We start from the raw sequence: 12,666 nt of genomic DNA, 5'->3' as shown, positions 1-12,666 counted from the left end.
CCGCCATGTAACATCAGTAAGAACCTCCACCAAAAACATGGAGTTTCCTCCATGTAACATCAGTAAGGACCTCCACCAAAAACATGCAGAACATCTTGGTCTGACCAGCGATGGACAGTTGTAACTGGTCCCAGGGCGTGGCTGTACGCTGCCCACCGCTCCTGGCTGCCCCCTGGAGGAAGGACAAGCCAGGACGGGTTAAAAAGCAGAGACCTCATTTCACCAGCACAGCATGAAGCCCGTGTGTTGGTCGCCGTCGCTGCATGTGTTGTGGTGTGTAATGAATAAAGAACCTTCTCTTCTTTACTATGTAGTACATAGTATACTATGTACTACATATTATCACCACATACTATACGATGTACTACATACACTTGCACTAACTCCCTAGTGGAGGAACCCTGGAGTGCACGCTCCCCTTAAAAAGTGTCCACCAAACTGTCGGTTTGAAAACCTTTATTCTCATATTATTGGATGTATAAATATTTTACCGACGATATTGAATGAAAACAACTTTCCACAAGAAGACATAAAGAAGACTGAGGCGACCACCGAGATTCACAGGTGGAGGAAGAAGGCGTGAACCTTCTCCAAGTAGGGCGGCTTCAGGAAGTCATGCAGTTCCTCCTTGGTCAGCCAGAGGGCGTCGGCTTGCGGGGCGGGGTGGCTGCCGCTCAGGATAGCCTTGAAGAAGAACACCTTGACCCCCATGATGTGGTTGTTCCGAGCAGAGCAGGGAAGCTTGTACTTATACACACCACAGGGGGCACTGCCCAGGAACCTGGTCTGGAGCCCTCCCACTGAGAACAAAGGGCACAAAGAGTCAGATAAAGGTCCACAGACTGATGGAGGTCTAGACTGATCATCTACAGACTGATTGAGGTCTACAGACTGATGGGGGTCGAGACTGATGGTTTACAATTTGATGGAGGTCTAAACTGATGTAGGTCTTCAGAGTCTCGGTGAGGATCCTCAAGTCCTTCTACCCTGGAGCGGTGGAGAGCATCCTGACAGGCAATATCCCTGCCTGGTTTGGGAACTGTACTGCTCAGGACAGGCGGGCCCTGCAGAGGGTGGTGCGTTCAGCCCAGTGTACCACTGGAACTACCAACCCCCCCCCCCCCCCCCCTGCAGGACTTATACACCAGGAGGTGTAGTAGCAGAGCTGCAGGGTCATGAAGGATCCACATCACCCCAACAACGGACTGTTCCAGCTGCTGCGATCGGGCAAGAGCCTCCGCAGCCCCACAGCGAGAACAGAGACTGAGACTCTACATCGAGCCATTAGAACTGTCAATGCTGACCTCACCAGGGGTCCTCACTGAGCCACACACATAGGCCCCACTACCTTACTGTACTGTATGTAGCATACTGTACTGCATACTGTGTCACTGTTCTGGATTACTGTATACTGCGCTGTATTGCTGTTCTGTGTTACTGTATTGCTGTGTAGTAGTGTTTTATACTGTACATCTCCATACTCACTTTATTCACATACACTTTACTGCACATATCTGTATATACATATAGCCTATCCCATATAAATAACTCTATTCCCTTCACTTCTATTTTGTACCCCCACTTTGTATTACCTTTGAGTCTTATTTTATTGATATTATTCTATTCACTAACTGCACTGTGTTTTAGGAACAAGTTAGTTTCAGTTAGTTGCTAAGTAGGAATGAGGTTAGCTATAATGTTCGATTTAGTAACTATTGTGCATAATCTCTGTGAGCGTTGCAAAGACATTTCACTGCAAATATGTATAAAAGTATGTATATGTATGTGACGAAAAAAACTCTTGAATCTAGGTCTAGACTGATGGTGGTGTACAGACTGATGGAGGTCAACAGATTGACAGAGGTCTACCTGGCAGGGCGTCCAGGGCTCGTTGTGCCGTCTCCCTCAAAGTCTCTCCGTCCCTCCAGTCACTCTGGGGAAGCAGCCACTGCCGCTCGCTGCCTGTGTGCTGTTGAGCAAGCAGCACCAGCGGCTGGTCCAGGCGACGCTCACAGGAGGACAGGTTCTGCTCCACGTCGGCTGGAACAGAGTCCGGTCAGAACCAGAACACAGCTCTCCGTGCGCCCAATTTCTGTGCCCCGTTCCTCCAAATAAAACAAGTAAAAACAGTGTGGGGGTGGGGCACGGAGGAATGGGGCTCCGACTCGTAGACTTATTAAGATTATTTTCTGCGCATAACGCATGGAGTACTGTATGTAGCATACTGTACCGCATACTGTATCACTTTTCAGGTTTGTTCGTGATGCCGTATTGCTGCGCCGTACTGTTGTATACTGTGCTGTATTATCCCAACACTACCTCACTCTATTCACATTCACATGCCACTTTAAATGCACATATCTGTATATACATAGGCATATTCCTTCTATCTATTCCATCTTATTTCAATTCATTTTTATTGTATTTTATTCTATATATTTTTATCTTATTCTATAAGTATTCCACTTACTGTATTACGTTTTAGGAGTCAGTTAGTCGGTCTATTAGAAAGGAATTTTCTACTTTTTATTTTATTTTCTATTTTTTCCTAGGACTTCTTGTGTGCTATCACCGGGGCGTTGCATTACATTTCACTGCATATATGTATGGAAGTATGTATATGTATGTGACAAATAAAAAATCTTGAATCTTGAATCTTGAATCTTGAATCTTGAATGGGGGTGATGGGGGAGAGAGTCGGGGAGGGTGTCACAGAGAAAGTGTCACCGCTACGCACGCCTTCCTACCCACCCATCTCATTCTCCACACTCCCCGCCTATCTCGCCTGTAGGAAGAGCCAGTCCTGCCTCCCTGCCGAATATTTGCATTGAACAGCCGAATCCAATTAGAGTGGCAAAATTCTGAAGTTATAATAAGGGCGCGATTAACGGTTATATAATGTATACTGTATGTAATATTTCTCTATTGAAGGAAATGTGTGGCAATTTAGTGACCCCTGAGTGATCCTGAGCGACCCTCACTGACCTCGGGTGCGGGGTTCGGGCTGGAACATCTGGAGCCTCTGGTCCCAGGCGTCCTCCAGGTCCTGGGCCAGGACGGTCTCCTGTCCGTCCTCCTCGTCCTGGTCCGAGTCATAGTCCTCAGCCTGACGCCGGCTCAGACGCTCTGCATCGTCCAGGAGCCGAAGCTCATGGTCCGACAGCAGGCTGCTTTCCAGCTCCACCTGCAACACCAGAAACATGTCAAACACCACCCGAAACTAGGGATGTTCCTGACGACTTATTTCTGTGACGTTTAAACGGAAGTTTAAACTTAGACTCGTCAACAAGTCTAAAAGTCTGAAAAAATATTGCATACATTATAAAGCCATTTAAAACCATTGATCACATTCCTCAATAACCAAATACTATTTTAATTGCTGCTGCACAGGCATTGTTCACCATCTTTCGGTTATATCTCACGCGCTCAAGCTCCACCTCCCCGATGGACCAGGTGGAGGCGAGCCGGTGGTGTGCCAGAGCCCCCCGGGGTTAGGGTTAGGGGGTTAAGAGTCCGTGACCCCGGGAATGTGCCGAACGAGGGGTCCCTAATGATGGACGCCGACACCGGGAAAATGATCTTCCCTACGCCACATTTCAGTGAAAATTATGTCAATAGTTAACTGAAATGTTTACATTAATAAAATAATAATACGTTTAACCGACTAGTATTCCTGGTGCTGACTAGCAAGGGTAGCGACTAGTTGACTAACCGGGCACATCCCTAGCTGAAACACCCACTCCACCTGAAACACCTAAAGGGTTAGGGTTTGGCTTGAAGAGTGGCACGGTTGTGCATTGCACTACTGCCTCACAGCAAGAAGGTCCTGGGTTCCATTCCAGCCTGGGGCGCTGTTGGCACCGTGCTCTGGTGGGTTATCTCCCAATTAGGAACCTCTCTGTGTGGAGTTTGCATGTCCTCCCTGTGCTCACATGGGGTTTCCTGCATCTAACATCAGTAAGGACCCCCACCCAAAACATGCACCCATCATGGTCTGACCAGCGATGGACATATGGAACCAGGTCCCCGGGGGCGTCATTGAATGCTGCCCCCTGCTCCTTTTTCTTCTTTTTTAACCTGTGCTGTCTGCATACTGGGCGTACAACAGAGTATTTGTATGGCATTGCAATCAGGACAGAGTTAGTCTGCAAGTGGAGTTCTCAACCTGCAATGCAACTCTTTATTAATTATCAATATTGAGACTGTACTGCGATTAAAGGTGATATAAATAAACTGGACTTGAGTATTTTAAATGTACTGTGTTGTACCTGTGTACTTCAGCTGCACTGAAGTGCATTATAATCAATCTGTTGCCATGGAAACAAGCTTTTGCAACAAACGGGATTTCCGCTGGTTCCTATGGGGAGACGTTTGGCGATAACCTCCGCCCTGTCTGTGATAAGCTCCACCCTCCTTGGTGGAGGCTGCTCATGCTTCACATTTTTCATCTCATGCTACAAGTTTGGATCCAACACTACAACAGGAAGTGACGTCGCTAACGTTTTTTTTTAATTTTTTATTAGAACTGGGCTTAAAGCAGCCTTTAGAAACGGATCCATCAGGTCCATTAGACCCATCAGGCCTTGAGAGGCTGCCGGGTCTCTAGACATTGTGGGTCAGGAAGACCGACCTGTGGCTTCAGACCAGACCCAACAATGCTGGGTCTCTGGGACATGACGACCCTGGTTCCTAATGACCCGGATCAGATCGCATCCTGTATTAATGTGACCCTAAGACGGACGGAATCGGAACCAGTGACGGAACTGGTCCAGTTTGCTTCCCAGTTTGACCTCTGACCTGCTGCAGCATGCTGCGGAAATCTCGCTGGACGCCGCTCACTTCCGGCGTGATGACCGGAAGTCTCTGCAGGCACGCGGCCGCCACCAGCCTCCACGCCGCGGGCCTCGTGCAGAACAGCCTGGTTCCGGTCCGGTTCACGCGCTGGGAGAGCCGCCACACGGAGCGAGCCGCCATCTTGTTATGTCCCAGAATGCAGCGCGGCAGCAGCTCAGGCTACTCTTAGGGGGGGTAATTTAACTTTCCAGATCAGTTCATTATTTGATCTGCGACACGAAGCAGAAGCTTTAATTTCAATACAAATCTACATTTTAATAAATGTTATTTTATTTACTATTAATACTAACACCCACCCCCCTCGCCCCGAACAGTGGACTGGTCCAGGTCCTGAACCGGAAGCAGACCCGGAGGAACCGGAACATCAGTTAAGATATCTGTAGGTTACAACGCGTGTGGGTGAGTTGGCAAAATGTTTTGAATAAATATAGAAATAGTTATAAAACAAATGAGTTTCAGCAAAGCAGAGGTTAAATGTGTCAACTGCGGGGAAAAAAACAAGTGAGGCAAGAAGGGAAGGAAGGCGTCGACTGTGTGCACTCGCTCCATCCGTCCTTGGCAAAGTGCTTCTCTAACCCAAATAGTGAAAGAAGTATGGCGCACTTTGTAACACAAACTACCTCGACGGACTGTCCAACATAGCTGTGAGAAACCCGCCGCGATGTGCAATATGTCAGTTGAGTGTTAATCCCAAAAATAAAAGAAAAAGATCATTTCTGCATTTAAAGTGTCAGCCGGGTAGCTGCTTCTTCGCCTCACAAGATGCTCACTGCTGCAGCTAGTGGTTGGAAGATATATTGCAATGTATTGGGTTGTAGTAAGCAAGGGAGGTTATAAAAAAACTCAAATAAACAAACACTTGCATCTAGGTAAGAGTTGTATATCGAAAATAAATACATAATATTCACATTCACATTAGAATGCCCTGTCACTTCCCCAAAAAGTCCAAAGCATGGGGTTTTTCCAAACGCAGTTTGGAAAATGCAAAAACACTTTCCCCATTGCAAGTATTTTTAATGTTGTCCTGGGTTGTTTTTTTTTAAGGGGGAAATGGGTCAATAATATCCCTTTTTTTTGTTCCTTTTTCCACACCTGCAAACCATGTTTTTATTCGTGACAACCATCTAGACCTTCACCTGGGCCAAGCAAGCAGACTCATCCCAATACATTGCAATATATCTTCCAAAACCTATTTGCAGCGGTGAGCATCGTGTTAGGCGAAGAAGAAGCCATCCGGCTGACACTTTAAACGCGGAAATGATCTTTTTTGACATTAAAACAAAACTGATATTTCGCCATCACAGCAGGTTATCGAAACATGTTTGAGAGTCTGTCAAGGTAGTTTGTGTTGCAAAGTGCGCCATACTTTTTCACTATTTGAGTTTGAGTAGCACTTTGCCAAGCACGGATGGAATTTTGACAGGACCCCACTTTGCACAAGTCCCAATGAAAACAATGAGCGGGGACCAAACGTGGCTAGTGGACACAGGAGGGCATGTAAGAAGAAGTATGGGACACAGAGAGATGATGAGAAATAATGTGAGGGAATTAGGGTGCAACAGGAATTCACATTAAAAGGGTTACTGAGCACTGAGGTACTGTTAGCTTCAAGGGATACAGGTCTTTTATAGGATATGATGGATAAGCAGGAATAGGGTGTTAGGGTGACTGACCTGGGTAGAGATTCTATAGTAGGACTAGGTTTTAAAGCATGGAGGATAAATTGTAGTTTAGGGTGTTTTTTTGTTCAGGATTTACATTGTAAGTCTAATGTCCAGACCCAGAGGACCCGGAAGCAGGCCCAGAGGAGCAGAACGATGCTGCGGCTTGGACTAAAATCTGCTTTTAATAAAGCAGCTGGAGACACTTTGTGAGTTTAAACTGTGTTTTCATCTCAATAGTCTGATGTTTAGAACAGAATAACCTTCAAAACCCAACACAATGATTGATTTGGATTGATCATTAAACAGATGTTACAAGGTGCAACATGTGAAACGAAACTGTACTCATCCACAAGCCGAACATTCTGGGCTGCAGAACAGTTTATGGTTCATAAAAGAACCCAACCCACTTTACTGTGGGAAACAAACTGTAATAAGTTTGTGCTGAAACGGGTCACAAGTACCACACTTGGTCACAAGAGGCGCTCTAGCCGCAGCAGGACAGAGCCCATCTTCAACTACGAGTATGCGTTATTTTATCACACACGTAACCTGTGAATACCCTGCTCTGTGCTCCTCAGGCTGCTTCGCGCCTCCTGCTCCTCCAGTTCAGCGGCGGCTCCACAGGAGAACATTGCTGCAGAAACTAAACAGTTCAGGTGGAAACTTCAAACATGCTTTAATTATTAAAAATATGAATGACTAAATGAAATGTTTTGTATAAAATCAGACGGAGAAGATGACATTGTACTCGTTCATGATCCTCATGGTGAGGAATATTACAATACAATATGTACAAATAATCACATTCCAGACATTTGGGAGAAGTATTCATATCTCTGGAATAATCTTGGTCTTTCTGCTCCTGGTTCCAGTCACTTCCCTCCATTGCCAGGAGAGGGCGGTGCCCTGCAGTGGGCGGGGCTCACCTTTGACCAGCTGCACATCGCTCACATCAAAGCCACATACAACAAGTAAGAAAAACCTCCTCCTCAGCCCCTTCAGCATACGTTGTGACCATGTCACTTCCGGTCAACACATTGTAACCATGTCACTTCCTGTCAGCACCCACGTCCAGGTGACTGACAGCGCCGGTCTTTCCCTTGTGCGAACTTCCTGTGGAACCGAAGGATTCAAGAACGTCAAGAAGTCGACGCCCATTGCCGCCCAAACAGCTGGCATCTCTGCTGCCACGGTAACTGCATCCCAGCATGCTGCAGTTTAACAGACAGATGCATTCTGGGAGCTGAACCAGTTTTTTTCTGTCGCTCAGAAAGCAACGTTGAAGGGCGTGGCCTATGTCCGAGTCGTCGTCAGTGGTTTGGGACCCGGACGCCTGGTGAGTAACAATGCCAACCATCATGAGACTGTGTACTAGAGAGTACAGAGGAAGTGATGGTGGTATTTCTGTTTCCTGCAGTCTGCCATCAAGGGGCTGGCGATGGGTGGAGTAGAGGTGGTGTCCATCAGCGACAACACGCCGGTGCCGCACAATGGGTGCCGCCCCCGCAAGGCCCGCAGGATGTGATGGGGCGGGGCATACCATGTGGGGGGCAGGGTTGTATTGTATTTATAGTGTTGAATGTTAATAAAAATGTTCTGTCCATGAATCTACTTTGATCATGTGCTCATTACATCACTTCCTGTTTCTCTAAATAAAAGATCAAAGATATTTAATGTAGAAAAAAACTAACAAATGAAATATGAATCAGATTTAAATCACAGATATACAGATGAGACACAGACGGTTCAAAACCTTTTAGTTTCAGATTCAGGAACAAACTGGGGGAGTGTGGGGGGGGCGTATTACACTAGGATCTGTCGGAGCCAAACAAAAACATCATAGTTATTAATGATACTTAAACTGTTCACCTGTTAAGGCACTGAGTACTGATCAAATATTTAACCCAGGAGGGGGTAGAGGAGTGCGTGCGGTCACTTCCTACGGGGCTCACTTCCCCTGCAGGTTGCTTAGCTCCAGCGGGTCTTTAGGGCGTGGCCTCTGCTGTGCAAGGGTGGAGCTTAGCGGGTAGAGCTTGGCGCGGGCGGTGTATCGCTGCCCCGCGATGTCCACCTGGTACTCGGCCCGGGTCAGCAGGTCAGGGGTCAGCAGGTCGGGGGTTACCGGGGCCCCAGGAGGCCGCACCAGCGCCATGCATAGGTGGCGCTGCAAGGTGTAGCTGTAGGCGGAGCTGGAGGTGGAGCCAACCAGCTCAGAGCCACGGTACACTGGCTCCGCCCACCACGGCCACAGATCCAGCTCCGTGTCGTGGTCCAACAGAACGAGCAGAACCAGGCGACGGTACAAACCCTCATGGCGCTGCAAGAGCAAGGCATCACGACCCAGGAAGTCCATCTCCTGGGGGGTGGAGGAGAATGGGGTGAATGAGGGGAGGACTTTATAAAGGTGTAGAATGATTCTTTGACAGGAAGAAACATCCTACTCTCATCCTATCTCTACCTGTACCTCATTCCCCTCCTCTCTTCCTCACCTCTCCTGCCCTCTACCTCCAACTCAACCTCTCTACCCCATCTCCTTCCTCCACCTCATCCCCCTCCTCACGACCTCCACCTAATCTTCATCACCTCTACCACCACCTCATCCTCCTCTCTACACTACGTCCACCTCATCCCCCCCCTCCTCTACCTCCACCTTATCCCCCTCTCCACCTCATCCCCCTCTCCTCTAACCCATCCCCATCTCCCCTCTATCACCCCCCTCTCCCCTCTATCTCCACCTCACCCTCCTCTCCTCTCTACCTTTGCCTCACCCCTCTCATCCTCTCTACCTCCACCCCATCCCCCTCTCCATCTCATCCCCCTCTCTCCTCCACCTCACAGGCCCTCTGTCCCTGTCCTCCTCTCTACCTCCCCTGCTCCTCTCTTCCTCCACCCACCTTGTCCAGCTTCACCCTGGACTCCCTCCCTCCCTCCAGGGGGGAGGTGAAGCCGTCCAGGTCTGAGCCCCAGAAGGCAAAGAAGTTCTCCACCCGCAGGCTCCTCAGGGCGTAGTAGCCGGCGTTCCTCACCCCGAACCTCTGACCCACAGACATCACCTCGTTGTAGACGTGGAGGGCGTACTGGAGCGAGGGATGAAAGGCGGGGTGAAGTGAGACAGACAGGATGGGAGACAGGTAGACAGATAAGCCTCTTTCACACATAATTTCTGGTAAATTACTGTGATAACCTTTTCCCGCACCGCTTCACACATGCAGCTATATTCAGGAACATTTCCGCCATTGTGCCTTTTCATACGTCGTGATAACGGCCGAATAAGGGGTAAGGGACAGTCCGTTCAAGTGTATATGACATTGTTTGGACAATCTGTCGGCAACGTACGTACAATCTGAATCTTTTTTTTTTTTTTTTTCCCTGGCTCTCAGATGCTTCGCCCTCCACTGTGGCCAACTGGGATCACAGCATCTTTTTATAGATTCAATCAGCAACCTACTACATTAGTAGTACTGCATAGTATGGTGTAGTAGTAGTGTGTTGTACCTCTATCAGGATGTATAGCATGAAGCCCAGTTCTCCAGTGTGTAGTTGTAGTGTGTTGTACCTCTATCGGGATGTATAGCATGAAACCTCATTCTCCAGTGTGTAGTAGTAGTGTGTTGTACCTCTATCGGGATGTACAGCATGAAGCCTGGTTCTCCAGTGTGAGTCATACTCATCACTCTGATCCCGTTGGCATAACCCACACTCATCTCCTACACACACACGCACACACGCACACACGTTACTTTATCCACTACAGAATACTACCATGTTCTACCGTCTAAACACGGTACTACTCTATTCTAAACATAGTATTTTTAGAGCTTACTGTGCGTAATCTCCGGGTGTGCAATGACATTTCCCTGCATATATGTATGAACCTATGTATATGTATGTGACAAATAAACCTCTCGAATCTTGAATCCAGTACTAGTACTATATTCTAAACATAGAACTACTCCATTTGAAACATAGAACTACTCCATTCTAAACATAGTTGTACTCTAAACATAGTACTACTCTATTCTAAACATAGAACTACTTTTTTCTAAACATAGTACTACTCTATTCTAAACATAGTGCTACTACAAAGTACACAGTAGTATCCGGAGGCCCCACCTTGCAGAACATGGAGGGGAAGTGTTCTGGTGTCATGGGAACGTAGGACAGCTCAGCCAGGACATCCATGGCACGAGGACCAATCAGGTTCAGCGCTGAGGACAGAGGACCAATCAGAGCTGTGGACTTGAGGACCAATAAGAGCTATCTCCTGATCACTAGATGAGCCTCCATGCAGTACCATGTTTATACTGATCACTGATCAATAAGTACAAAGCAGTACACACAGAGGTCAGTCTGCTGGGTTGGACAGCACCAAGTCTCATACAGAGGACCCCTGGGTTAGGGTTAGGGTTAACCCTTCATTCTGGGGCCACAAGTACTACTACAAGAACTACCAGTACTTGCTCAGGGGCACTTTGGTGTGACCTCCTCCCACGGCTTCACTGCCTCACTCCACTCTGTCTCTCCTTTCCCCAGAACACCACCTGTCTGTCTGTGCACCACCTGAAGCTCCTCCTTCTCCATGGAAAACTCCACAGATCTCTGTATCACCATGGAGAACGCCAAAGTATCTTCCTCTGACACTAAGAACGTTGGAGTGATCACCATGAGAACTAGCTGTCCTGCTCCGCCTACATCATCATTACAACCAGCAGTCCTGCTCTGCCTACATCACCATGACAACCAGCTTTTCTGCTCCACCCACATTGCTCTTGCCAGTTTTCCCTCTACAGTACAACATCCACAGAATATCCATCTAACTACCTATCTGTCTGCCCCATGATCTCTTTTCTCTTTCTCTATTAGATTATATTGTACAGAATATTGCTATATAATAATCACAAGATTTGCATATAGAGTGGCAGGCATGGCTGGGAGTGGCCAAGCAACTGCCCCTTTATGCCGTATTGACCCCATGGGAACCCTCTCTTTACTTTAAACTTACCTCCTGTCTCTACCTCTACTCTCTCTATACACCGATCATCCACAACATTAAACCAGTGACAGATAAAGTGATCTGTCACTGGTTCCAAGGGGTGGGATGGATATATATATATATATATATATATATATATATATATATATATATATATATATATATACACTGTTATATATTATTATATATACATAGTGTTATATATTATTATATATATAGTGTTATATATTATATATATATATGAGGCAGCAAGTGAACAGTCAGTTGTTGAAGTTGATGTGTTGAAGCAGCGTAAGGATCTAAGCCACTTTGACATGGAGCACATTGTGATGCTATACGACTGGGTCAGAGCATCTCCAAAACCACAGGTCTTGTGGAGTGTTCGCGCTATGCAGTGGTAACTACTTACCAAAAGTGCGGGACGACCAGTGAACTGGCAACAGGGTTACGGGGCCCAAGGCTCATTGATGCATAAGGGGAGTGAAGTCTAGTCCGTCTGGTTGGATCCCACAGAAGAACTACTGTAGCGCAAAGTGGTGAAAAAGTGAATGGTGCTATGATAGAAAGGGGTCAGAACACACAGTGCATGGCACCTTGCTGCGTATGGGAGTGCTCAGAATGTCCATGCTGACCCCTGTCCCCTCTGAAAGCACCTACAATGGACACGTCAGCGTCAGAACTTGACCATTGAAGAAGGTGGTCTGGTCTGATGAATTACCTTTTCTTCTACATCATGTGGATGGGCGGGGTCAGGTTCCGATCTGATGGAGCATCTGTGGGATGTGCTGGAACAACAAGCCCGATCCATGGGGCCCCACCTCACAACTTCCAGGACTAAAGGATCTGCCTCAAACGTCTTGGTGCCAGATACCACAGTTTACAGCGGTATCCACAGCAAAACTTACGAAGAATTGCGATGGATGTTCGATCATTTAGAGTTGATATCCGGATCAGAGAAATCACATTTTCTAATAATTTGGACTCATTGAATATATCGGCTGTCCATCAATGACAAATACGTTGCGTGATCTGAAGACGCTCACGTGATAGGACAGCTGCACATACGGTACCCCCCACCCTAATGCGGATATAGTGTGATAGTGGCGCCGCCCCTTGCGGTCGCCTGCGCCGACGCTCTGGTTGACTTTGCACATT

At 47.3% G+C, this 12,666-nt stretch overlaps 3 protein-coding genes across 4 annotated transcripts in view; 1 reads left to right on the top strand and 2 right to left on the bottom strand.

Moving 5' to 3' along the window:
• Positions 1 to 441: 441 nt before the first annotated feature.
• Positions 442 to 4,974, bottom strand: mrpl46 (mitochondrial ribosomal protein L46; the record flags this gene model as incomplete). Its single annotated transcript, XM_079997772.1, has 4 exons — positions 442 to 800; positions 1,870 to 2,040; positions 2,986 to 3,184; positions 4,798 to 4,974. The coding sequence occupies 4 exons, from the start codon at positions 4,972 to 4,974 to the stop codon at positions 559 to 561; spliced, it is 789 nt and encodes a 262-aa protein (XP_079853898.1). The 3' UTR covers positions 442 to 558.
• Positions 4,975 to 5,189: 215 nt separating this feature from the next.
• On the top strand, positions 5,190 to 8,125 carry mrps11 (mitochondrial ribosomal protein S11). Of its 2 annotated transcripts, XM_079997649.1 has the most exons (7): positions 5,190 to 5,253; positions 6,633 to 6,724; positions 7,097 to 7,174; positions 7,391 to 7,489; positions 7,581 to 7,710; positions 7,789 to 7,854; positions 7,936 to 8,125. In XM_079997649.1, exons 2-7 carry the CDS (start codon positions 6,672 to 6,674, stop codon positions 8,041 to 8,043), a joined length of 534 nt encoding a protein of 177 aa, XP_079853775.1. In that variant the 5' UTR covers positions 5,190 to 5,253; positions 6,633 to 6,671; the 3' UTR covers positions 8,044 to 8,125. The 2 variants fall into 2 exon arrangements, with proteins under 2 accessions (XP_079853775.1, XP_079853774.1); XM_079997648.1 differs by lacking the exons at positions 5,190 to 5,253; positions 6,633 to 6,724; positions 7,097 to 7,174 and having other exon boundaries at positions 7,181 to 7,489.
• A 134-nt stretch (positions 8,126 to 8,259) lies between these two features.
• Positions 8,260 to 12,666, bottom strand: part of pdpr (pyruvate dehydrogenase phosphatase regulatory subunit) — a 29,683-nt gene continuing 25,276 nt past the window's right edge. Inside the window, exons 15-18 of the mRNA XM_079997647.1 lie at positions 10,632 to 10,726; positions 10,136 to 10,225; positions 9,413 to 9,595; positions 8,260 to 8,874 (exon numbers count right to left, since the gene is read on the bottom strand). Of these exons, the coding sequence (XP_079853773.1) occupies positions 8,467 to 8,874; positions 9,413 to 9,595; positions 10,136 to 10,225; positions 10,632 to 10,726 (776 nt within the window). The 3' untranslated portion in view covers positions 8,260 to 8,466. The remainder of the gene's footprint in view (positions 8,875 to 9,412; positions 9,596 to 10,135; positions 10,226 to 10,631; positions 10,727 to 12,666) is intronic.

This window comes from Zeus faber, assembly GCF_960531495.2.
Source record: "Zeus faber genome assembly, chromosome: 3".
Lineage (NCBI taxonomy): Eukaryota > Metazoa > Chordata > Actinopteri > Zeiformes > Zeidae > Zeus > Zeus faber.
Note: the sequence above shows the minus strand (reverse complement) of the source record. Positions and strands in the feature narration are given on the sequence as shown.